This window comes from Ceratotherium simum, chromosome 29 (genome assembly GCF_057802395.1).
Source record: "Ceratotherium simum simum isolate JZ-2026a chromosome 29, ASM5780239v1, whole genome shotgun sequence".
Taxonomy (NCBI): Eukaryota; Metazoa; Chordata; class Mammalia; order Perissodactyla; family Rhinocerotidae; genus Ceratotherium; species Ceratotherium simum.
Window position 1 is genome coordinate 36,364,490 of NC_141928.1, and position 25,632 is coordinate 36,390,121.

The 25,632-nt window shown below is 43.0% G+C and overlaps 1 protein-coding gene across 2 annotated transcripts; it reads left to right on the forward strand.

Annotated features, from left to right (window-relative positions):
- The first annotated feature begins 142 nt into the window (after positions 1 to 142).
- On the forward strand, positions 143 to 25,628 carry TSTD2 (thiosulfate sulfurtransferase like domain containing 2). 2 transcript variants are annotated; one of them, XM_087419437.1, is made up of 10 exons: positions 143 to 262; positions 3,131 to 3,343; positions 7,576 to 7,889; positions 9,880 to 10,000; positions 14,641 to 14,766; positions 15,618 to 15,723; positions 19,322 to 19,440; positions 19,943 to 20,101; positions 20,674 to 20,812; positions 22,980 to 25,628. In XM_087419437.1, exons 2-10 carry the CDS (start codon positions 3,179 to 3,181, stop codon positions 23,315 to 23,317), a joined length of 1,587 nt encoding a protein of 528 aa, XP_087275563.1. In that variant the 5' UTR covers positions 143 to 262; positions 3,131 to 3,178; the 3' UTR covers positions 23,318 to 25,628. The 2 variants fall into 2 exon arrangements, with proteins under 2 accessions (XP_087275563.1, XP_004423290.1); XM_004423233.3 differs by having other exon boundaries at positions 232 to 367.
- The last annotated feature ends 4 nt before the right edge of the window (positions 25,629 to 25,632 follow it).

Here is a 25,632-nt window from a genome sequence, read left to right on the forward strand (position 1 = left end):
GGACCCGCACGCAACCGCCCCCTCGGGCTTCCTCCGCCTCTCGGCTGCCTCCTTCTCCCGCCTTTCGCTCTAAGTCCTTCCGGTGCCAGAGCCCGCTGGCCACGAGCCACGCCTGGAGGCGGCTGGTCTAGGAGGGACGCTCCAGGCCCCGCCTCAACTTCAGACTCTCCCTCGGGGCCTCGCAGTGCCTTTCCCAGCGGCCCTTTCGCCAACGTCCTCGAGGACTTCCGGAGCGAGGTGACGTCGGAGCGTCCCTTCCTTCGTAAAGACCAGGCGGGGGCCGGGGTTCCAGGGCGGTGAGCGGCGACAATTGCTAGGCGGAGACGGTTCAGTGAAGAAAGATATAAGAGAGGATCAGGCCCGGCGGGTACGTGCTCCTCTTCCTCCCACTTCCGGGCCTTTGCCTCCTCGGGAAAGCGGCGCGGAGAGCTTGGGTCCGCCCGGCGCGCGGGGTGGGGCCTGCTCGGGAGGCGGCGCCGCACGAGCCGCCCCTGGGACGGCAAGACCCGCCCCGGCGTGAGCCCGCTGCTCCGCGTCCCCTCCGGGTTGTTGTCTAGGAAGGAACAGGTGGCTGTTTTAGTAATGTTTGCAGTGGTTATTGGGTACCTGCGTACGTGTATGTGAGCGCCCCCTGCCCCGACGTCTCCGAGGAGCAGCACACCTGCTTATCTGTCTGAGATGTCGCAGGTCTAACATGGAACTCTTGTGTCGCTCTCCTGGCCTAAGTGTGCCTCCTTCAGTCTTACCCATTTCAGTAAATGGCACCATCTATCCGATTGCTTAATTCAAAGTGTAGGTAGGAGTCATTCTTGGGTCCTCCTTTTCCTTCGTTTCCTACATAACAGGGTATCTGTAAACCCTGCCGGTTCTGCTTTCAAAACAAATCCAGAGTCAGACCACGTTACTCCTCTGTTTACAACTCTCGGATGACTTTCCATGGCAAACGCCATACCCTGACTTACAGGGTTCTGCTCTGTCATCAGTATACTCCAGCCACTCTTCTTGTTCTTCCAATGAGTCAAGCTTAAAATTCCCACTTTAGGAATTTATACTGTTTCCTTTGCCTAAAGATCTCTGCTCCTAAATCTGCGTGGATGCCTCCTCGACATTTAGGTCTCAGCTCAAACGTCAGGTCCTTCGTGAAGTCTTCCCTGGCTACGCAATCACTGTTTTATTTCATTCAACAAATATCGTATTTATTAACATTTAGCACCTCCTATGTGCCAGGCAGTGTTCTAGATGCTGAGGATGCAGAGGTGAACAAAGAAAATCCTTGCTTTCTTGGTGCTGGTGACCCGTTGAGGAATGGGGACACGGTGCAATCAGAGGTGTGAGCCAAGGGAGAGGAGTAGAAGATGAGATTAGAGAGGTGCGGGAGGGGCTTTGTAAGGACCTTGGACTTTAAGTTGAGAAGCCTCTGGAGGGTGATCTGACTTACTTTTTAAGAGTTACCTCTCTTGCTCTTAGAGGAGGAGGGCAGTTAGGCTACTGCAATAACTCAGCCAAGAAATGATAGTGCTTGGGCCGGCCAGGTGGTGTAGTGGTTAGGTTCGCACACTCTGCTTTGGTTGACCGGGGTTTGAGGGTTCGGATCCCGGGCGTGGACCACTGCACCGCTTATCAAGCCATGCTGTGGCAGCGTCCCACATAAAATGGAGGATGGGCACAGATGTTAGCTCAGGGCCAATCTTCATCAGCAAAAAGAGGAGGATTGGCAACAGATGTTAGCTCAGGGCTAATCTTCCTCACACACACACTATATATATATATATATATATAAAAGAAATGATGGTGCTTGAACCAGGTTGCTAGTGAAAGTGGTGCAAAGTGGTCTCATGTGAATGTATTTCTTATGTTTACTTATTTAGAGTCTGTCTTCTCTGACTAGAATATAAAGAGAGCAGAGACCTTAACTGTTTCTTTGAAGACCTGCCTCCACAGCACTATTCTCTGTGTCAGGCACATAGCAAAGTTTCCACAAGTAATAGTTAAGAATATATAAATAAATTAAAGTGAGAACTGAAAAAGGATTTAGAATGAGGGGAGGTCATTTGGGGTGGTGGGAAAGGCATGTGTGGAGACCCTGAGGCAGGAGAGAGCATGACTCGTTTGTGGAATGAGGCGAAGTCCAGTTTGGCCAGAGATGGAAACGTGAGGGAGAGTGTTGTCTGAGATGAGCCTAGAGTGGTAGGGGAACTAGGTATGTGCTAAACACTGGACACATTCCTTTCCAGTCCTCGCTACTGTCAGGTAGATACTGTCATCCCCATTTTACACATTTGGGAATTAGAACTCAGAGAAGCTAAGTATCTTGCCCAGGTTCACATACTTGCCCCCAGCTGCATCATGATCCAAAGGCCATGCTTTTCCCAGGGTTTCATGTTGCCTCTTCGCATTTGTCACTGTAACATTTGCTTTAGAAAAGGAAGAATGCAGTCTGTTGGTTATAGTGTGTCCATTTTAACAAGATTTGGCCACAGTAGCAATTTGTATATTTCTTCTAGCTCATTAAAATGAGCCAAAAAATAACTACCAATAACTCTTGGTAGTTATTTCTTCTAGGGAAGGGAATTTGCACAGCTCAAAAATTAGAGGACAAAAAAGAACAAAGTGTTTATAATTGAAGGTACTAGCACACAGCTTGGTTAATTGGGGTTGTACAGGGTTCTTTTTGGTATCATTTACCCTAAGTGTTTGAATGGCTTGCGCCCAATTTAGGTTTCTGCTCAAATGCTACTGCCTCAGAAAGACTTCACCTACCCTCTGTGTTTTAAAGAGCCTCCATCACTGGCTCCTTACCCTGCTTATTTGTCTTCATAGTCCTCTTTACCATCTGACTTTTTTTCAGTCTATTTATTTATTTATCTTCTGTTTCTCCCCACTGGAGTGTGGACTTGAAGAAAGCAGAGGCTTTTTTCTGTTTCGTTTTACGGCTATATCCCCAGTGTCTAGAACAGTGCCTGGCGTAGAGTTGGTGCCAAATAAATATTTATTGAATGAATGAGCAAATGAATGGATAGCTTGGGCTACTGGGCCCAGCTCATTTGCATGGTTGATTAGCTTCAAGTTTACTTCAAGTAGTAATCAAAGACTTGGACATTGTTATTTCTCCCTTGCTTTCTTCTCCTAGGAGATAGTTAACTGAAAGGAATCTGCCCCACTGCTGCAGCCAACCCAGATGCCTTCTTCCACTTCACCAGACCAAGGAGATGACCTGGAGGCCTGTGTTTTAAGATTTTCAGACCTGGATTTAAAAGACACAAGTCTTGTGAATCCCAGTAACAGTCTCAAAGCAGAGTTAGATGGCAATACAAAGAAGAAATACTCATTTGCCAAGAAAAAGGTAAAGTTGTTGCTGCTTCAGGATCATGTGTGTGTAGTTAATGCAGACTCATCCAGAAGTAGTTCACCAAGTTGTCCTGCAGGAGTGGAGGGCTAGTGAGACACTAGGCTGCTGCCATGCTCAAGGTAAGGTCTAGTCAGGACCATTAACCAGTGATCTTAATTCAGTGCCAGGCAAAGGAGAATCATAGGCCAGGTGTGGCTCTGGAACACTTATGGTGGAGTACTTGAGGACAGATCCTAGACAGATGGGCTGAGTTACTCTCCCTGCCCAGTGTTATGGAGGGCTCCCAGGAACCCAGGAGACCTAGTCATAAGGAGAACAGACAGGCAGTAGGGCAGCTGCCGTCTAAGACTCCTGGTCTCGGCCAGCCAGCGGGGCTCTGTTGGTTGAGAGAGGGGGCACTTGGGACTGGGTTATAATGGGGTTGTACTGAGGCTGCTCTTCCATGACACTTAGCCCTGTTTCAGAGATCGTTGACCCAAACCTCCCCCTGCTGAAGCGCAGGGGGGGAGAAGGACTTGACTGAGGAGATGCAGTTGAGACTTAGTTTTCTTACTCCAGTCTGTGTCTGTCTTTTGCAGAGTTATCTTTTATTGGCTCCATGTCGATGAAGAATAGATGTCTCTGCTTATAACTTCCTATCCACCACCCCTCCACTCTCATCTCCTGGGGATTTCCTTGAAAATGAAACCCAAAGGGTACAGAAAGGTTTTGAAAAATATTATTTTGCAATTATTTGAAACTTAGAGAAAAGTTGCCAGAATTATACAGAGGACTCCTATGTCCCCTTCGCCCAGAGGCTCCATTTGTGTTTCACCAGTTGTCCCACGTGGCTTTTATACATCCACTCTAGGGTCGCATATTACAGTTAGTTGTCGTGTCTCTTATATCTTCTTCAGCATGGAATGCTTTTTATTTGTGTTCCCTGAAATCATGACCATGACATTTTTGAAGATTATAGTGAGTTATCTTGTAGAGTATCCCTTAGTTTGATTTTCACTCATGGTTCCTTATGATTAGATACAGGTTAGTGTTTTTATTAACAAGACTATCCCACAAGGCATGCTGTGTTCATCTGGTTGCATTCTATCAGGTGGTTCACAGTGGCAATTTGTCCCATTACTGGCAACGTTAATTTTGGTTAATTAAGGTAGTGTCTGTCAGATTCTCTGCTATAAAATTTTCTTTTTTCCGATTTAATTAATTGATATTTTGGGGGAAAATACTTTAAGACTGTGTAAATACCCTATTCCTCATCTACTTTTCATCTACTAGTTTTAGATCCATTGATGTTTCTTTGCTAAATTGATTTTTACTCTGATAGTGGCTAAATGGTGATTTTCTAATTGCTTCAGTCCTTCTAGATTTATTACTTGGCATTCTGGTGTAAGGAAAAGCTTTCTTTTCTCCCGATTTATTTGTATTAGTGTGGACTCAAGGATTCTGTTTTTTTGATGGGTTATAATCCTTTACTATCATTATTTATTTTGATGCTCAGATCATCTCAGATTTGGCTAGGAGCCCCTTCAAGCTAGTAGTATCTGTGTCCTTTTGACTTGCCCCCATCAATTCTTTGAGCATTTCCTTACTTTCTGACTCAACAAGATTTTTCAGGCTCATCTTGTATTTTCCCTGCCCCATCCCTGGAATCATACATTTTTTCAAGGAGCCCTGGTTCCTTCTAGTGGAAAATTGTCAAAAACCAAAACCTGGGGGCTAGGTGAGCTTATTGCTACTAAGGTGTCCCTTCTCCCAGGACCTGTAGTGGACAGAGCTAGGAAAATATATAGAAGAATACATATACATCTCTATGTACCGTACAAATACTTCTATATCAATAGAAATCAAACCATGAGTTCATACAAATACCTCAGTTCCATTCCAACATCACAAGATTTATTCTAACTCTTTTTTCTCCATATTTATAACTCCCTTATTTAATGAAGTTTAGTGAAAAGCCTAGCTGCCATTAATCCCAATATGTTTACTTACTTGCTGATTCCCCTATATGCGATCAATGTCCCCACTCCACAAAGCTGCCTCCCCTTCTAGGGCCTGCCTTCCCCACATAGGCCTCAGCCACCTCTGAGCAGCCTTCCTCGCTCCAGCCTGCCTCTCTCGAAAAGACCCCACATGGGCCCTAACTGCTGCTGCGTCCTCAATACCTTGTTCAGGAGGCCCTAAAAGACCAGTGCCAGGCCGCATCCGCACTGGGCCTCCTGTCTTGTTCAGGCCTGCCTGATGGCTTTTTGACAAAGGAAGAAAGGAGGAAGGAAGGAAAGAAATTCAGATTTTATATAGTATTTCTTTAAGGACTGTGAATTTTTAAGGCCTCATGGATAATGAGGCCTTGGGTACATAGGCCTTACATTTATATATAAACTAATAATCATAGTAATTATTGATCACAGTAATTGACAATTGAAATAACCTGTCATGACCAGTCTGTTACTTGTAAAAGTGTTTCCTTCTGAGTACCAGCAGTTAAAAGACAAGATTTGAAATCCAAAGTTTAATATAAAGAGGCACTTAAGTTGACATATGCATGCCATCTTCTCTTCTTTTTTGCCTATCTGGAAGGGTTAATTGCAAGAGATGCTAAAAAATGCCTTCCAGTGTAATTTCAGGCTATCCCATTCTGCTGCTTCTGTCTGAGACAGTCCACATACAGTTGTGTACAGATTCAGAAAGGTCCAAGAGTGATGTTCAATATCTGTAACTGTTATTCTTCAGAGTACCCACTTTTGGATGCTTTACAGTAGTCTTCAGATGCATTTAAAAAATTATTTAAAAAAATACATATATACAGAGGCCGGCCCAGTGGCGCAAGTGGTTAAGTGCAGGCGCTCTGCTTTGGGGGCCCGGGCTTCCTGGGTTTGGATCCCAGGCATGCACCGATGCACCGCTTCTTACACCATGCTGTAGTGGCGTCCCACATAAAGTAGAGGAAGATGGGCACGGATGTTAGCTCAGGGCCGATTTACCTCAGCAAAAAAGAGGAGGATCAGCATCGGATGTTAGCTCAGGCCTGGTCTTCCTCACACACACACAAATATACATACATATATACATACATATACACATATGTAAAAATACCTCCCTTCCCATTAGACCACGAGAGAACAATCCTTGAGAGGCTGATAGTCATAGATCCCATTTAACCTCTATTTATACATCAAAAAACACCGTAAACAAAGTTGAAAAACAAATGACAAGCTGCAAAACAAATTTGTGATAACTGTGATCAACAGAAGGTCACTAAAATCACTTACAAATTATTAAGAAGATAAATGCCACAGTAGAAAAATAGGCAGCAGATATGAACAGGCAAGTTAGAAAAGAACAAATAGAACCAATGTGAAAAAATATTGAACCTTACTACCAATCAAAGACATTCAAATAAAAACAGCATATTTCTTTTGCCTTTTATTTGGGTCAACATTAAAAACACTGACAGTAAAAAATGAAATACTGGTAAAACTTGATGCTGTGGTAAAATGGCACCCTCACGCCTTGTTGGTGAGTGCATAAATTGGTATGATTTTTCTGGTAGTCACTGTTTATCACAGTTTAAAATTTCATGCTTCATCCCTAAATTTTTCTTCTAGATGTTTATCCTAAGTAGATGGTTAAAGCAGTATAGAAAGGTGTGTGTACGGAATGCTCATTCAGCCTTGCTTATAATTGCAAATATTGGAAACAAAAAAATGTCTGTTAGTTGGGAATTGGTTAAGAGAATTATGATGCATCCATGATTTTCTCTTCTGTTTAATTGTTTTTTACAATAAGCATGTCATTTTTATAAAAACAATAAAATTATTTTCCAAACAAGAAATCAAAACATTGTTGGTACATTTCTTTCCAGCTTTTTTCAATGTCCTTTTGAATGTAGTTGAGGTTACATTGTATAAGCAAATTTTATCCAATTTTTTTTCATTTAACATTATATCATAATTATTTTCCCATGTAATTTATAACTGGCTGCTTAATAGTCCATAGTAAGTATACTCCATAATTTTCTTGACCATTCCTTTTTGGAAATGACTGAAAATGTTGTTTGTAATGTTTTACTAATATCTGCCCAAAATTCAAATCCTTTCCTTAAGAATAGTCCCCCAAAAAAACCAGAAATCCCTATGGAAAGATAATATAATGGATTTCACTGAGACTTCCATTAAGCTTAAACCTAAGGTTATTTAACAGTGACGTAACGTGAAATGTGCTTGCAGGCGTTTGCCCTTTTTGTCAAAACCAAAGAAGTTCCAGCACCTCCTTTTGAATGTAAAGAAAAATGGTGGAAATGCTGTCACCAGCTATTTATGGACCAGATCAGCATCCATAGACATGTGGCAACACAACATGCTGATGAGATTTGCCACCAGACTGCTGCTGTTTTAAAGCAGCTGGCTGTGACATTGAGCACCTCAAAGAGTCTTAAATCTGCAGACAAAAGGAGCCCTCTAAAAGAGTACCTTACTCGTAACTGTGAAGTGTCTGCTTGGCTCCCTGATGTAAGCTGTTTTAGCCCTGATGAGCTGATAAGGTAAGAATTTCTTTCTCTACTTTTGGTTTAATTTTAAAAATGTTTTTCCAACCACAGTGAGATGCTACTACCCATCCACTAAAATGGCGGGATCCTTAAGGCACAGAATTTCTCTATGGGCCTCAGCTAGGCCAGGAAACATGTACTGTGTATAATAGAAGACCATAGCCTATAGTGTATAGCCATGCAGCTGGCAGTGTTCGCTAGGGTTCTTGGAAGCCATCCTACTTCTCATGTTCTTTAGGGAGAGATGAAGAACAGAAAGTTGTATTGTTTCTGGGCCTTCTGATTTTTTTTTGAAAATATTAATGATTCCTCTACCCTGAATAATGTCAGAGCTGAAGAAGGGTTTTTGTTACCAAATGTGGTTTTCTGAGCTGAGTGTGTTTTAGAAGGGATGTTAACTTTTAGAACTGAGGCATAGGATTAGAAGGTTAGAGTCTGTCTCTGAAAAACTCAAAAGGCATAATACTACAGAATTCTAGAGGACAGATTACTGATTTTAAGCAACTGCTGAACTATTTGGTGAATAGAAAATGTCCAAATTTGATACGCTTTTGTCACTAGTATTCAGTGCCAAATTCTCCTTGTTTATCAGAAAGAAGAAAGTTGGAAAGAGAGTTAAACTTGGAGTCAGACTTGAGGTAGTCACTAAAATTCTTTGTACCTCATTTCCTCCCCTCTAAAATTGGAATAATAATACTGGCCCTGCCTACCTCACAGTATTGCTGTATGAATTATATAAGTGACGATGGTAAGAGCACTTGTGAACCATAAAGTGCTGTGCAAATGTAGCCTCTTCATTTCTGTATGGCCCTGCATTTCACGGAATTTGCTTTCTGATTAGAGAAACAGAAGAGGATGCATGAAACAATTAGCAGATGGTACGAGACAGGCTCTATAATTATCAGTTAAATTGTATGGTTCAGATCATAATTTGTTAAAGAGTTTAGAGAAAGGAAAACAGGCTCTAAGATGGACAAGAAGGTTTTGGAGGAGACTAGGCCCTGAAATATGATGAGGGTATTGATGAAAGAGTCACAGATTCCAGAGCTGGATAGAACCTTAACTATCATCCACAACAGCATTCTCTACAATATGTTCTGTGCAACACTAGTTCTGGAGGATGCTATCAGGGATTGAAAAGAGGCACTAAAGACAAAGAAGTTTGGGAAGCACTAGGTTGAGATGTTCTTTATTGCAGGACTTCTCATAGCCTTCAAGAGATAAGGGGCTTTCACTGTGACTCTCAAGAGGGAGATATTGTCTGCAGGATTTCTCAAACATGTGATTTCATAGAACAGCTTCAGAGCACACTTTGGGAAAAGCCATTTATTTCACTTCTCCAATTTTACGAGTGACGAAATCGTCACTCAGAGATAGGCTCAGAGATAAGAGACATACCCAGGTCCCACAAATAGTTAGTGTAAGACAGCACAGTGAGTAGAAAGAGTATTGGTTCTGGTGTCAAAAGACTGCTGTTCATGTCCTGACTGTCACTTTGTTGCTGTCTTACCTGGGAAGAATTGGCCTCACTTTACTCAGCTATGAAATGGGGATAATAATAACCTGTCTCATGGTTAAGAGGATTACATGAAAAAATGGAAGTGAAACCTTTGTGTAGGGTGAGAGATTCAAAATAGATGCTGGCTTGTCTTAGAGGATAAACCAGAACAGACTCAAATTTCCAGCTCTCCTATAAAATGGGATTTTTAATACCTGTCTCATGGATATGACAATTAAATGAGGAAATCGAAATAAACTCACTTTTTTTCAAGTACGAAGTTCAGTACAGATATTGTCTTCTTTAGAGGAAATACAGATGGGGGTTGCTTCCCTAATCAAGAGGAGAACAACAGTAGGAGCAAAGGCTGGCGTGAGTCGCTCCACCTCAGCCTTCCCTCCGACACGGCCTGGGTGTACTTGATGAGTTGTGGCTTCCTTATGCCAGTGACTCAAATGCTCTTTCCCTCTGGTTTTCTTTTTATAGTGGCCAGGGCAGTGAGGAAGGAGAGGTGCTGCTTTATTACTGCTACTGTGACCTGGAGGATCCCCATTGGATCTGTGCCTGGCAGACAGCTCTGTGTCAGCACCTGCACCTCACGGGCAAGGTAACATGTTCTCCCTCTCCCCATCCTTCACTGGGCTCCTCTTGCCTCCAGCTTGAATTGCAGAGGCTGTGCCCGTTACAAAAGGGATTCACTGTTTGGTGCTTAAAAATTAGCGACATCTCGCTAGGCATTTAAGTAGACTACTAAACAGCTATTACTATGGCGGCATAGGGCAGGGATCAGTAGACTTTTTCTCTTTTCTTTTTTTTTTTTGCTGAGGAAGATTTGCCCTGAGCTAACATCTGTGCCAGTCTTCCTCTATTTTTTTGTATATGGGTCCCTGCCACAGGATGGCCGCCAATGAGTGGTGTAAGTCTGCGCCTGGGAACCGAACCCAGGCTACCAAAGTCTCATGTGCTGAACTTAACCACTAGGCCACAGGGCCAGCCCCTAGACTTTTTCTTAAAGAGCCAAATAGTAAGTATTTTAGGCTTTGCACAAAAAAACTATTCAACTCTGCTATTGTAACATGAAAAAACCCATAGACAATATGTAAAGGAATGGATATGGCTGTTCCAGTAAAACTGTATGCAAAAGCAGGCAAAATTTGCTGACCCCTGGCCTAGGGAAATGTACTTGGTATATTAACTAGAAAAACATTTTGTAGAACTATACATACAGGTGTGATTTTTAAGTTGCTGCTTAATTTTCCTAGAACATGCCAGGGTCTTTTACCATTTTGTGGTATTGATATGTGCTGTTTCCCTTCCCTCTAAAATGCTTTTTCCCTAGATCTTTACACGGCTCATTCCTCACTTCAGATCTCTGCTCAAATGTTATCTCCTCAGAACTCTAATCTGAAGTAGTCCTCTCTCCAAACATCCTCACCTTCTATCCCCTTCTGCTCAAAGAATTTCAAAGAATTTACTACTACCTGAAAGTATAATCTTTGTTTAATTTGTTATAATCTATGTCCCTTGTAGAATATAAGCTTCAAGAGGACAGAACTTTGTCTTAATTAATCAGTGTATTGTCAGTGCTAGAACAGGGCTTAGCACAAAGCAGACAGTGACTGTTTGGAGAATGTTGAATGAAGGAATGAATGTATGTTTGTAAAACAACCACAAGTGTATGTGTATAAAGATGGAGGATAGTAGATATCAAAATGTTAATCCTGATTATCTCTACATGATAGGATTATGAATGGTTTTATTTTCTTTATAATGTCCTTGATGATTACATATATATACACACATATATGTGTATATTAAATATTTTTAAAAATTTAAATCAGAAGGAAGTGAGCTAGGTTCCGTCTGAGATCCCCTCTGGTGATGATACTATACTATCTTACACTAATCTTTCTCATACATGTCCCAGGTTTTAATGCCCTGAGGCAATCATCTGATCAGTCAGTGATATTCTCCACACCCGTGTTTTCCCGCAGATAGTGAGTGAAAGCTTCGTTTACCTCATTCATCACCAGGTGCCATTTCTACCTTTAAAATATCCCTTCATTCCCTCTGTCCTCCACATCCACCACCTGAGACCAAGCCCCTACCCTCTCTTACTGAGTCCGTTTCAGTAGCTTCCAAACAACTCTCCATTCTTCCATCCTTGCTTGCCATTTAATCCATTCTCCACACAGCAGCTAGAATGATCTTAAAACGTAAATAAAATTGAATCATTCCCTCCTCAGAGTCTTTCAGTGGCTCTCCAGAGCATTTAGAGTAAACCCAGATCCTTAACATGCCCTTAGGTTCGGCATGATTTGGCCCCTTCCTACCTTTTCCACTTATCTGATGCCATTCTTCACTCATCGTACTCCGGCAACACCGTCTTTCAGTTTCTTGGAACCCACAAAGTTTTTTTGTGTCTTTGGGCCTTTTTATAAGAAAACTCTCTTCAAGGAATTCTCCCACACCCACTCGGTTTCTCTTGTCTAATTTTTACTCAATCTTCTGTTCTCAATTTTATTGACACTTTCTCAAAGAGACCTTTCCTGACCTTCAATCTAAATTCATTTTTCCCGTTACACTTTTTCATAGCATCTTATAGTTATTTTTCATAGCACTTGTCAGTATGTAACTTTTTTCTTCAGGTCTGTGACCTCCCTTAGTCTGTAAGCTCCAAGAGGGCCAGAACTCTATTTATTTTAACCACTATATCCCTAATTCCTACTGTAAGTCCTGGCATATAGTAAAAATATTAGTAAACATTTGTGGAATGAGTACATTTATCATCATCTCTGTTTAGAGAATACCTTGAAAGACGGATATTCTCCCAGTAACCTGGGAGAATATGAAATTCATCTCTTTCCTTGTTTTAGGGGCAGATTTTTATTCTTGGTCCAGCTCAAGAGGTGAACTAGCAGTGAGGGTTGCTACCCACAAGGTGGCAGCACCTGCCTGGATCTTAGGTCTAAATTCTTAGGCTTCAGGCATACGTGCCCAGTTACTGAGATAGCATTCTGTTGGTAGGAGATTTGGCAGAATATTGGCATTTAGGTAGGGAAAGAGGAGAACTTGAAAATTTTGGAGTTATGAAAGGAAGCTTCTGATTCCTATTCCTGTACCTTCCTTATTGCCTCAAGAAATTTGAGGGAATGCATTGGAGGCTTTGGAAAGGAAAAAGTAAAGATTTGGAGGCAGTAAGATCTGGTTTTGAATCTCAGATCTACCATCTACCAACTCTGTGCCTTGGGCAAGTTACTTGATTTCTCTGAGCTTCTGTGTTCTTTTCTGTCAAATGGGGATTATGGTATCTACCTTTCAGGAATATAGTGTAAAACTCCTGTCTCATAGTAGGTGCTCAATAAATGCTAACGATTGATCTTCATCTCTGAGGTGAAAGGCCTTCCTCACCAAGGAGCTGCTTTGAAGGTTTCTGTTGAAGAATCCTAGGGATTGAAAGTCTGGTGCATGAGTTTAGAGATTGCTCTGCCCTAGCTGTATACGGAGTAGATGTGCTTGTCTTTTATTTGGGTTTTAAGATTCAAATAACATAGGAAAGAATCTACTAGCCTGCCCTAAAGACAGTTACGTAGAAGTATGTACTACTTCATTATTTTTGACACAATCAGAAACAGTTTTAGAGTCAATTTCCTGACTCTTCTACTGGTTCAGCTCTATTTTCCTATGTAGTCCCTTAAAAAAATATCAGTTGGTAGTGGGTACAGTTGCCTGTACAGCAGAGATGGCATATGCCTCCTACTTTCCTCTCCCATGCCCGGGACAGGCTTCACTGGCCTACAGCACTCTTTCTCAAAGAGCCTGGTTGTGGTCCAGAATCTTCATCATGGAACTCTGGATAGCCACTATGGTGAGTTGGCATTGGCTTGTGAAATGAAACCCATTTATGTCTGTGTCCTAAAGAATTGAATCAGTGAGGTAAAAGATGAAGTATTTTCTCTGGGCCCTGAAAAAGGGCATCCTTTAAAATTTTTCAAATTCAGATGCATTGGTAGGTATCTTGTTATATAAGTGGTAGTAACAATATAGGACTTTGAATTGTTACCTCTTTCCAGAGAGTATCGTGATACCACAGTGTTGTACTTTCTCTCCAGTACTTTTCTCTAGAGAGCTCAGATCCCTCTAATGATGATCCATCTTTTTTTTTTTTTGGTAAGAAAGATTGGCCTTGAGCTGATATCTGTGCCCATCTTCCTCTATTTTGTATGTGGGATGCTGCCACAGCATGGCTTGATGAGCAGTGTGTAGGTACGCACCTGGGATCCGAACCCGTGGACCCCGGGCCACTGAAGCGGAGTGTGGGAACTTAACCACTACACCACTGGGCCAGCCCCGATGATCCATCTTTAAATCCATCTGGAGGATTTCGTAGTACCAAAACTAACTTTGCAGGGCCCCCAGAGCATTGCCTCTTAGGGAGGGCCTTCACCCAGTCTCTCATGTCCCCTAACTAGCGAAGCATTTAAAAGGGAATACAGGGTCTGAGAAGCCAAAAAGCCTTAGATATAGAGGCTTTTTGCTCTAGATATAGAGCAAAAAGATATAGATTTGTGTTCATTTATTTGACAAATATGTTTTGAGTGCCTGCTATGTGGCAGGCACTGTTCATGCAACAGTGAACAAAACAGACATACACCCCTCCTGGAACCTGTATTCCAGTGGGTGGGTTTGCAGTGGTGGGCTTTCCCTCAAACACTGCAGAGATGTACTCACATGCATTCCTAGCCCTCAGATGTGCTCTGTGCTTTAGGACTTGGGCAATATCTCCTCAGCAGTGTTTTTCATCGTTGGTTCTCTTTTATCCCTTTATCGAGATGAGGAAATTGAGGTTCAGAGAAGTAAATTAATTATCTTAAGGCCACATGGCAAGTAAGTGGCTAAGCTGAATCTTGATCCTAGATCTGCTGACCTGCACTTAGGTTAAGCTCAAAATTCATTTCTTTGGCCATTAACAACTGGAATTCCATAGCAAATGGGGCTTCCCAGAAGTTTCATTCATTCCATTCTCTTGTTCAACACACATTAACTGAGCACCTTGTCTGAACTGTAGGAGGTGCCATTTTAGAAAACTACAGGTATCTTTGTGTGGTAACACTTTGGTGTCCACAGCAGCGTCTCTGCTTTTCCTGTTAAACTAATGGACATACGCGAGTCTTTTCTGCCCTGGGAAGATCTAAAGTAAGCTAAGAATAGGCTGCATTCCCTTTCTCTCACCATCTTGTGTCTCAGGTTCGAATTGCTACAGAAGGTATCAATGGGACAGTTGGGGGAAGCAAATTGGCCACCAGACTCTACGTGGAAGTCATGCTTTCCTGCCCATGGTTTAAGGATTATCTGTGTAAGGATGATTTTAAGGTAAGAGAAATTGAAAATAAAATGGATTTCGAGCCATCTGCTTCTGCTCAGTACCTCTTCCCGCTCTAGGTTATGCAGAGAGGGTCAACGCAGAGAACTAAGCAGTGCCAGAAAATACCCTTTCCCCATTAGGCTACGAGGCAGTGCAGTAGAACGAGCATGCTCCTTCCAGTTCTTCCAAGTCACCATGTGACCTTGGGCAAGTTGGTGCTCTCTCTGGACCTCAGTCTCCCTTCTTATACACTAAGGATGTTACAGTTTACACAAACTAAACTCTAAAACTTAAATGTGTTTGCTCATTTGAGAGACCATCTGGCTATTTCGGGGGGTCACTATGCTTTAGGGAAGCTGGAATTATCAGATCAGTCCTCACACCACACAGGAATAAAGCCGCTGTTCTCACAGCCAAGCTGCTTTGTGTGAGTGGCTTTATGCTTTAGCATAGTAGGTGATCGTGGTGGTGGGAAGTACCGTGCTAGTGTTAGTGCTGGTGATGATAGGAAAAGAGAGATCGTTGCTTCAGAACAAAAGCTGGGATGTAATCTTACACTTTGAAATTGCTCAGTGGTGTTTCAATTTTATAATTACATGCTTATTGCTATAGAAACACCTTTTCAAGTTAATGTTTTTGCACATGCTAGATAAACAATAAATATTTATTAATGTTGAATTATCTGGAACATTCCATATAATCCCTTTTCCCATTGAAACAGTTGTTCCTAATTTGAGGTTTCTTAAGAATTCAGCTATCATATTATTATAAATCAGACATAATTCTTGTCTTTAGCACTTGTCTTATATCTGAAGATTGGTGAGAAAGACTATATTCTGTTTTGTTTCTCGTTGGCCAGACCAGCAAAGGAGGAGCTTGCTGTTTTCCAGAACTGCGTGTTGGTGTATTTGAAGAAATTGTGCCCATGGGGATCAGTCCCAATAAGATCTCCTACAAGAAGCCTGGTATGCTTGCTTTCAGAAGAAAAATTTTGCTTTTCTTCATAGGGTTAAAACTTAATATATAGATAAATGTGAGAGTTAGACATTTGATCAGCGAGAGTTGTGATGAATCCTCTGTTTAAAATAGCTGTGGAGTGGCTAACGTGGGTCCATTCAGTGCTTCAGTTGATTCTTCTCTTTGGTGCTAGGGTAATTAAAGACTCATCGCTTAGAATGAATGTCTTCGTTATTCTTCTTGATGATGGTTTGGCAAGAAGTTGTTTTCTCTTTCCAAAGATAGCAATTTGGGAAGAGTAATTATTACTTGTAAATAGTTCATCAACTGAATAGAACACACAGGCTTTTTGCTACAGAAAGCAAGTCGCTTTCAACTCCAAAGCAGTTTGTTTGCAAGTGCTCTAGAATGTTCTTTTCCCCTCTTCCTCTTGATACCATAGATGGTTGAAAGATACTTGTTTGGTGGGGTTTTTTGTTTTCGTTTTACTTTTTACTGCAAAAATTTTCAAACATTAAAAAAGGTAGAGAAACTAGTACAGTGAACTCCCATATACCTGTCACATGGCTTCAGCAATTACTAACTCCTGGCCAACTTTTATCTATATCCCGCCCCTCCCTGCATCCTGGATTATTTTGAAGGGAATCCCAATGTCATGTCATTCCATTCATAAATATTTTGGTAAATATCTCTAAAAGATAAAGATTTTTTAAAAAATAAATAACTATGAAACATTATCACATCTAAAACATTTTCAACAGTAATTCCTTAACATTATCAAATATCCAGTGAGTACTTAAAATTCCTTGTTATTTCATAATTTTTTAAGTTTGTTTCTATTAGGATTCAAGTAAGGTCCACTCATTGAGTTGATCACTATGTCTCTTTAAGTCCCTTTAACCTATGGATTCACCTTCATCTTTTTTTTCCTTGTAGTTTATTTTTTGAAAGAACTAGGTCATTTTCCTGTAGTTTCCCACAGTCTATATAATGCTGATTGCATCTTCATGGGATGTTCCTCTGTCCTCTGTGTTTCCTATAAATTGGTAGTTAGATTTAGAGTAGTGTAAATAGAAATATAATTTGGGCCACATATGGAGTTTTACATTTTCTAGTAGCTACATTTAAAAAAGTAAAAGGAAACAAGTGAAATTAATTTCAATAATATGCTTTATTTAAGGCGGTGTAGCCAAAATATTATTTCAACATATAATCAATGTAAAAAATTATTAATGAGATATTTTAGCTTTTTTTTTTGCATACTAAGTCCTTGAAATCTTGTATCTATGTCACCATTGTTGTAGCACCTCTCAAGCCACATTTCAAGTGCCCGTGAGCCACATGTGGCGGGTGGCTACCATATGCACAGCTCAGATCTAGAGACTTGATCAGATTTGGGTTTGAGGTCCCTTTTCCTTTTCTTTCCTTTTTTTTATTTTTTTTTTGTGAGGAAGATCAGCCCTGAGCTAGCTAACATCCGTGCTAATCCTCCTCTTTGTCCTGAGGAAGACCAGCTCTGAGCTAACATCTATTGCCAATCCTCCTCCTTTTTTCCCCAAAGCCCCAGTAGATAGTTGTATGTCATAGTTGCACATCCCTCTAGTTGCTGTACGTGGGATGCGGCCTCAGCATGGCTGGAGAAGCGGTGCGTCGGTGCGCGCCCGGGATCCGAACCCCGGGCTGAACCCGGGCCGCCAGTAGCGGAGAGCGCGCACACTTAACCGCTAAGCCACGGGGCTGGCCCTCCTTTTTTTTTTTTTTTTTTTTTTTTAACAAAACGACTTCGTAGGTATTATTGTCCTCTTTCATCAGGAAGCACAAAGGTCTGGCTGTGTGTATGTTCATTTTTTAATATGTACATATCTGAAAGAAAGCGTAGAGCTAAGCCAGAGGGAAGTGGGCGTAAGATACAAGCATCTGGGAAGAGACTCATGCACCGAGGAGAGAAGGCCACAAAGGGCTGTGTGTGCATTGTCCCTACCTCAGCAGGAGGCAGGGTGACTACAGACAGCTCTTCTTTGGTGCTGCAGGACGTTGCTCGGGCTGTTAGGGGAGAGCGGGCTCCAGCAGTGCTGTGCTGCTTTCGTTTGAGCCGAGTTCTTTGAAGCGCCTGTTTTAAACATGTCCACCGGAGTCACTGTCCACTCCGGCCTTCGCAGGGCCAGCAGAGAGCAGCAGTAATAGCAGCAGTGGGAACAGGTTTGCCACCCTGTGGTGCCCTGTAAGTAGAAGTCCTAGCAGATTTCCAAGCTTCTCATCATAGTTTTGAACCTCCCTCTTCACTGCACTGTTTTGGTGACCATGTAATTATGTGACAATAATGTAAAATCTGGCCTTGTTACATTCTCCCTACAATTCTAGGTTGGGCAGGTAAGAACCCTGATTCCTTGGCCATACTCTGGCGCCTCTAGCCCCACCTGGGTACCCAGTTTCAGGTGGTTGTGGGAGTCATCCTTGAGTGGAATGAGGCCACTTTGGGGCTGTCAGACTCTATCATGAGTGGTGACTGAAGTCACCAGAGCCCCGCCCATGAGGTATGGTTACTCCAGATTCACTGAAAGTTCCTCACAATCTACTGAGATGTCTAGACCCCAAAAGATACAGGATATTTCTGTCCCGGAGAGTCAAGAAGACAAAGGGCCCCACCACATGGGTTCTCTCCTTTTAGTCTCCTTGTATTTTACTTCTCTTCTTCATCTCCTTTGTCTCCTCCATCTTCTTGCTTTTTCATCCTTTTCTCTCTCTCATTCTTCCTCCTCGTATATCATTCCTGCTGTCAACCCTCCCACCCTTTTCCCTTTTACTTGTGCACACAAACTTAGACACATTCTCCTTCCCCTTACATATTTTTTTTTTTTTTTTGTGAGGAGATCAGCCCTGTGCTAACATCTGCCAATCCTCCTCTTTTTTTGCTAAGGAAGACTGGCCCTGGGCTAACCTCCGTGCCCAACTTCTTCCACTTTATATGGGACGCCTCCACAGCATGGCTTGCCAAGTGGTGCGTCGGTGGGCGCCCGGGATCCGAACCAGCGAACCCTGGGCCACCACAGCGGAGTGCGCACACCTGACTGCTTGCGCCACCGGGCCAGCCCTATGCTTATGTATTTTTTTAAAAACATATTCCAACTTTATTCCACAGATTTATGCTCACAGCTGCCTGTGACCAGGTTCTTAGCCTTGAACTGGGTTTGAGCTTTGTATAGAACAGTTTACAAAGCCTGTAGTCAAGCACATACATGCCCAGGCTTTTCCACGTGCAGTGAAAATAGAACCCTGACCATAAAAAGGACCAGCAGACCCACATGGAAATTGAGATTCCAGCTGTCTGGCATTTCTCGGTGGGTTAGACTGAGTATGAGGATGCAGAATTTTTTGACTAATTATTGCTAAACTGCCAGGTCTCCATGGTGCTTATCTTTGGAGGAAGGAAAGTGAGGATATCTGGAATTACTAAATTATTTCATCATCATCATCAGATGTTATTTTCAGACATAATTGCAATTATGAAGAGAAAAGGTTTGGGTGGACCAAAACAATGTGTAAGTCATTGGGCTGGGCCAGTTGTGGTTAAGTTTTGTTTTAACTAATTTTTTGGTTTGGTTTTAGGAATCCATTTATCCCCAGGTGAATTTCATAAAGAAGTAGAAAAGTTTTTGTCTCAGGCAAATAAAGAACAAAGTGATACTATCCTACTCGACTGCAGAAACTTCTATGAAAGCAAAATAGTAAGTAAGAACCAGAATTGAGTTCAGTGAAATGGTAGGTCTCCCCCTTCCCGCAGCGTGGCATGTCTCTCAAGGAGGTGCTGCGTGTGCCTACTTGTGTCCAAATCACACGGACCTCCTCCCACTGCTAGCAGCTTCAGAGAAAACTCAAGCCTTTGAACTCAGGATCTGGTGGGAAAGTCTACGAAAATATGAATTAAAGACATCTTGGCACATAATGTACTTTTTGGCTCCCATGTGTCAAGGATCTTGTGAAGTGTGCTTTGGACAGCTCTGCAGTTCCCCTGAGGACTCTGGGAAGGTGACCCACAGCCCACCAGCCTTGTTTCTAAGTTCCAGATCTTGAAGTTGAAAGGTCAAGGAGTGTGGGATGAGATTAGCAACTAGCAAGTGCTTCCTTGCCAAGGGCTGGCGGGGGCAGGGTGTTTGACACAGAAAGAACCTTTATTCCTACTGGGTATGTTTTTCTGATAATTTTCCTTCGGCTGTTCTTATATTGTAGGGACGATTCCAGGGCTGCTTAGCCCCAGACATCAGGAAATTCAGTTACTTTCCTAGCTACGTTGACAAAAACCTAGAACTTTTCAGAGAGAAGAGGGTGCTGATGTACTGCACTGGGGGCATCCGTTGTGAGCGGGGTTCAGCCTACCTCAAAGCCAAGGTAAGTCGCCCCCGTGGGGCCCTGCAGGCCTGGAGGGGAAGGTGGCCCCACCAACAGCGGTGTGGCGCTTTCCAGCTCCCACCTTCACTCCCTCCCACCCCAGCCGGCCAGGGATTTATTTTCCCCTTGTGTGGTTCCAGCATAGAGTTTGTAAGTACAAAATCTGAAGTTCTTAAGTCCCAAGATGTGAAGAGCACTTAACAGTCTTAGAGACTCATCAAGTACAAAATTAGTTAACATCTCCCTTTTCCTAATCCGTTTGCTTGATCCTGAGAAGAGCAAATTCAAGCGTTACATGTCCCAACAGGTGTCTTCCTATATTTAGGGGTCAGCGAAAATAGTTGGGCTTTGCAGGATCTAGAGAGTGAAGGCTGGACTGCTGTCATCACCCATCCCCCTACTAGGCAAGATGTGGCCAGTTGGTTCCTGGACCCCTTGTTCAGCACTTTCTCAGAGTCCGAGGGAGCCAGGAGCCCCTCTTCTGCATTCCTCACCTCGCACCACTCCTCCATGGAGCTTCTTACTGGTCCCTGCTTGTCTCCTCAAATTTCCTCTCGTCTGTCCACACATAGGGCGTGTGCAAGGGAGTGTTCCAGCTCAAGGGTGGCATCCACAAGTACCTGGAAAAGTTTCCTGATGGTTTTTACAAAGGGAAGTTGTTTGTTTTTGATGAACGTTATGCCTTGTCCTACAACAACGACATTGTATCAGGTAGGTCAGCATGGGCCAAGAACCTAGACTCGTGATCGGGCACGCTCTCTGTGTTAACCATTCTGGAGGCAGGCCAGTACTGATTACCTGAAGAATAAAACAGGGAAAAGAAGTATGTGGTACCACCATTTCCAGCAGAGCTGGGGCTATAGCCGTGGAGCAGACAGAACCCTGGACCAGGAGTCAGGAGGCGTGTATTGGGATCCTGTCTTCTCAGTTTACTAGTTAAGAAGTCCTTTAAAATGGGGATGATCTCACTTGCTCTGTCTACCTGCTAGGAGTTGAACTAATAGGCTAAATCAGGGGTCTTAATCTGGAGTCAGTATATAGAATTCAGGGGTTCTGTGAATTTGGATGGGAAAATAATTCTATCTTTATTTTCATAACCCCTCACTAAACGTAGCACTTCCTTCAATTATTACAAGGGTAAGCAACACATCAGTAGTATTAGATGTGACTTTGTCATCAATAGAAATCACCATATTTTCTTATACTATGGTTGCTGCGGATCTCACAATAGCATTTATGTTCATCCTCGCTTCAAAGTGGAAACAGTTATTAGGCCCACCACTAGGTCTTGTTCTTTAATGTGCTAATAAATATCTTACTATGTCATAGATTTTAAAAAATGTTTTGATATTTTGTATTTCTATATAATTGGTTTCCTTTGTAAATCCTATGTATTTTTTTATGCATTTTAAAAACATTTTTCTAAGACAGAGTCCATAGTCTTCACTAGAATGCCAGGTAAATCCATGACACAAAATAGAAGAACCCTGGGGGTGGCCTGGTGGCGTAGTGGTTGAGTTGGCGGGCTCCGCTTCCACGGCCTGGGGTTTGCAGGTTCGGATCCTGGGTGCGGACCTATGCACTGCTTATCAAGCCATGCTGTGGCGGCGGCCCACATATAAAGTGGAGGAAGATGGGCACGGGTGTTAGCCCAGGGCCAGTCTTCCTCAGCAAAAAGAGGAGGATTGGCAATAAATGTTAGCTCAGGGCTAATCTTCCTCACTGAAAAAAAAAATAGAAGAACCCCTAGTTCAGGTGGTCTCTAGACATATGAGGTCTGCACTTTTGAGTGGTGGGTGGGGCATCCCAAGGTGGGAGCTGAACCTAGGGCCAAGGCCGGAGGCAGGGGTGAGCCCAGGAAGCTGTGGTTTGACTGTAGTCTTGAGTCCACACTAACGTGGTACCAGATGAGGGCAGTTAGTAAAAGAAGGAAATAATCCTTAAGAAAGATGTCTCTTGTGCCTGAATGCACAGTTTGGACAGGAAAGGTCACAGGCAGACAGTCCTAGTGGCTATCATATTTTCTAGAACTCCTATGACCAGGGACTGAGATAATTAAGATTTGAGTTTGATTGTCCTCTCCCCTTTCTTCCTGATCTTCTTACTAATGTTAACAGTCATATTTGTGTCTCTTATTGAAAGCTACTTGAGTTGTGTTTTGGAGTTAGCTGGAGTGTAAATTATACATAAGTAGAAAGAGTGGATTTGAGAAATGTTACTGAGGACATGTTAGCAGGACTTGATGGGTACCTGCATGTGAGTGAGAGGAGAGAGAAGGCCCAACAGCAGCTTAGATAACTGGGTAAGGAGACTTGAAGACTGCTGAGGTCGTCGATGGTTACAGGAAGTCAGCAGGGAAAAACGGGCTGAGGAGGTAGATAATGTGAGTTTTAGGAATCAGGTGGTCACGTGTCCGCTAACAAGAGCAGGAGCACGTCAGGCTGGGGAAGAGGGTGCGGGCTGGAGAAGTTAATGTGATGCGGGATCATCTGTGCTCAGGTATGTTGTCTCTCACTGAGAAAGGCAATGATCTAAAGGAAAAGACCATGGAACAAGGGGTGGTCGGCCAGCTTTGGAATAGTTAATGAAAGAGAGAAATGTTACTATCTGTTTTCTAAATGGAAAAAAGAAAAATGGGTCAGTGAATGCTGGAATCAGGAAGACAATTTCCAGAAACAACCTCCCCCCCAAAAAGTGGGGGTGAGGAAGCATTTTTTGTTAGAAGAGAGAAGACTTACTATTTAGAAACCTTCCCGAGGCCCAGCAGGATATATGAGATTCTGATGAGCTCAGAATTATATTTAGGAACTAGAGGAGCGCCTGTCTGTATGCCCACACGTGCATGTGTCTGTAACTAGGGCTTTTCTTTCTTCCCCAGAATGTTCATACTGTGGAGCCCCATGGGACCAGTATAAACTCTGCTCGACTCCCCAGTGCCGCCAGCTTGTCTTGACTTGCCCCGCCTGCCAAGGACAAGGATTCACAGCCTGTTGTGTCACATGTCAAGACAAAGGAAGCAGGCTGGCTTCAAGCCCTACCCAGAACAGCTTTAAAGAGGAATGTGAGTGTACAGCCCGACGGCCACGTATACCCAGCGAACTTGCACAGCAGGTGCAACTCCCCGTGAGCCAAGAGCCAAAGCCTGATATTGGTGAGAGTGGGCCGTGCTTATGTGAGCAGCACCGTCAGCGTTTCCCCAGGCCTTCACAAAGCTAGGTCTGGGGTGACCGTCTTCTGGAGAATATCAAGGCTGCGGCAACAGAGAAACAGGGAACTTGAGTGCTGGCCAGTGCCACCATGGCAAACTGGTCACCATACTGGCCACATGTACTTCACAGTGGGAGGGAAGGGGGAGTGGAGTGCTGACCACTAGCCTGAGACATTATGATTCAGAAGATGCGAGAGCACAGACAAAGGTGAGCTGTGTGGGATCCCAAAGCTGCGGAGGGATAGAGCCTTAAGCCTGATGAGCAGGTCATTCATGCCCTTTCTGTGCCATGCCGCAGGGCTGGTAGTAGCCTGTCCATCTTGATGACAGAATGGTGAAAACTATGGCCCTGGAGGTGGACTCCCCAGACCAGGCCACTTAAGTCATTTGCCATCCACTCCTTCCGTTATCTCTTCTCTGCCAGCCTGAGAGCACAGATCAGGATCTGCAAACTAAGGCATTTGGCTCACTTCCTGCTTTTGTAAATAAAGTTTTATTGGAATAGCCACACCCTTTCATTTACATATGATCTGTGGTAGAATTAAGTAGTTACAACAGAGAACTTATGGCCTGCAAAGCCTAAAATATTTACTATATGCCCCTTTACAGAAAAAATTTACCATGCTCTGGTCTAGACCAAAAGCTCATCTGATGGAGCAGATGGTCTTAAAGATGTGGCCCACCTTCATTTTTTATTGATATGGTTTCTGTGAGAGATTTTCCCCTAATAGTCTTGCTTCCCTCAACACCCACACTCTTAGCTTTAAAGTACGGTCACGTGTTGCATAACCGACACTTTAGTCAGTGATGGACCTTGTACATAACAGTGGTCCCATAAGATTAGTACCGTATGGCCTAGGTGTGTAATAGGCTTTACCATCTAGGTGTGTATAGGTAAGTACATTCTGTGATGTTTGTACAATGACGACTGTCTGACGATGCATTTCTCAGAACGTATCCTGGTCGTCAAGCGACGCATGACTGTTCTCCTTGATTGAAATTAGCTTGAGGACACTGACATTTGGGAGTAGTTTTTAGATGAGCACCTCAGAATACAAGACACATTCCGAGTGAGGTCACTCAGCACTGCTGAGGTGGTTTCCCAGCCTTCTGGCCAACATGTCAGATGCATGACCGTGTCACACAGGTCCCAAGAAACACATACACAGCCGTTCACAGACCAACAGATTTAATATTATATTGCAGTTTCCAGTGATGCAGAATACAGCTGCAGTTGTGTTTCAAGGAGAAGCTGCGTGGGGATGGCCGTCCCTGCAGCATGGTGCCACTTCTGGGCCCACGTGCAGCCTCAGCAGGCACTCCTTCATAGCGGTGAGGCCCTGGCTCCACCTCTCGTTACCCTGTACCGTCCAGGTCATTACAGTTCAGTGTGCGAGACTTTTCCATTTCATCAGAAGCCTCTGCTCTGCGCTCTGCAGCTTAGTCTGTGCTCATCAGCTCTTTGGCCTGTCCTTTATCATAAGACTTGCTGACTCACTCATGAAAATAATTCCCCAAGCAACAAAAATACTAGTTTAACTGGCACTATGGTATAGTAAAAGGCACAAGGGCATTGTGGCTTAACATTTTTGCTGGATCCTGAGAGGTTCACATGATGTTAAAGGGATCCGGCAGAAACACCAAAATAACATGTTCAGAATAATTATCTTGGGATGGTTTGGCCAGGGTTTTCTAATTCTTTAATATCTGGATTTTCTTCACCATTGGCCTTCAGAGGCTTAATGTACAGGCAGGAAATCAGCGGGGACTTGTCTAATAAGTGATGTGAAAGGTAGTTGAGGTCTGTAAGCATAGCCACAGTGGACTAGAAATTTCTCTCTCTAGTGTTTTACCTCACATAAGCCATTGGCCCACGTGCAATATAGAAAGGTGTTTTCAAGTATTTGGCCATAGGTTTTCACATCCATCGTAAGGCTGGTATTCGATAAGGAAAAAATTCTGACTCCAGTATTGTAAATAAATCCCAGGTGTCCATAAAGAACACTCAGGGAGCTGTTTGTTGCCTGGGATTGGTAAAGAAAGGACGGTTTTGAAACTTGAAATTTCACCACTGGCTTTTTCTACCATTTCCTCATATCCAGCAAAAGGAATCTCGTGTTCTTTGATTCCTGGCAGAGCTCTGTGGCTTCAGTTGTTCTGTCTTTCTCGAGGGAAAAAATTGTGTTCTTGATCCAGTAATCACTTTGGCAGCTTTAATCTTGAGGTTCTTAAAATTTAAAAGAGGGTTAATAAAGAATGATCATCTGTTTGCTAAGTAGGTAAGATCAAATTTGTAATAAAATATTTTGTAATCTTCTACACC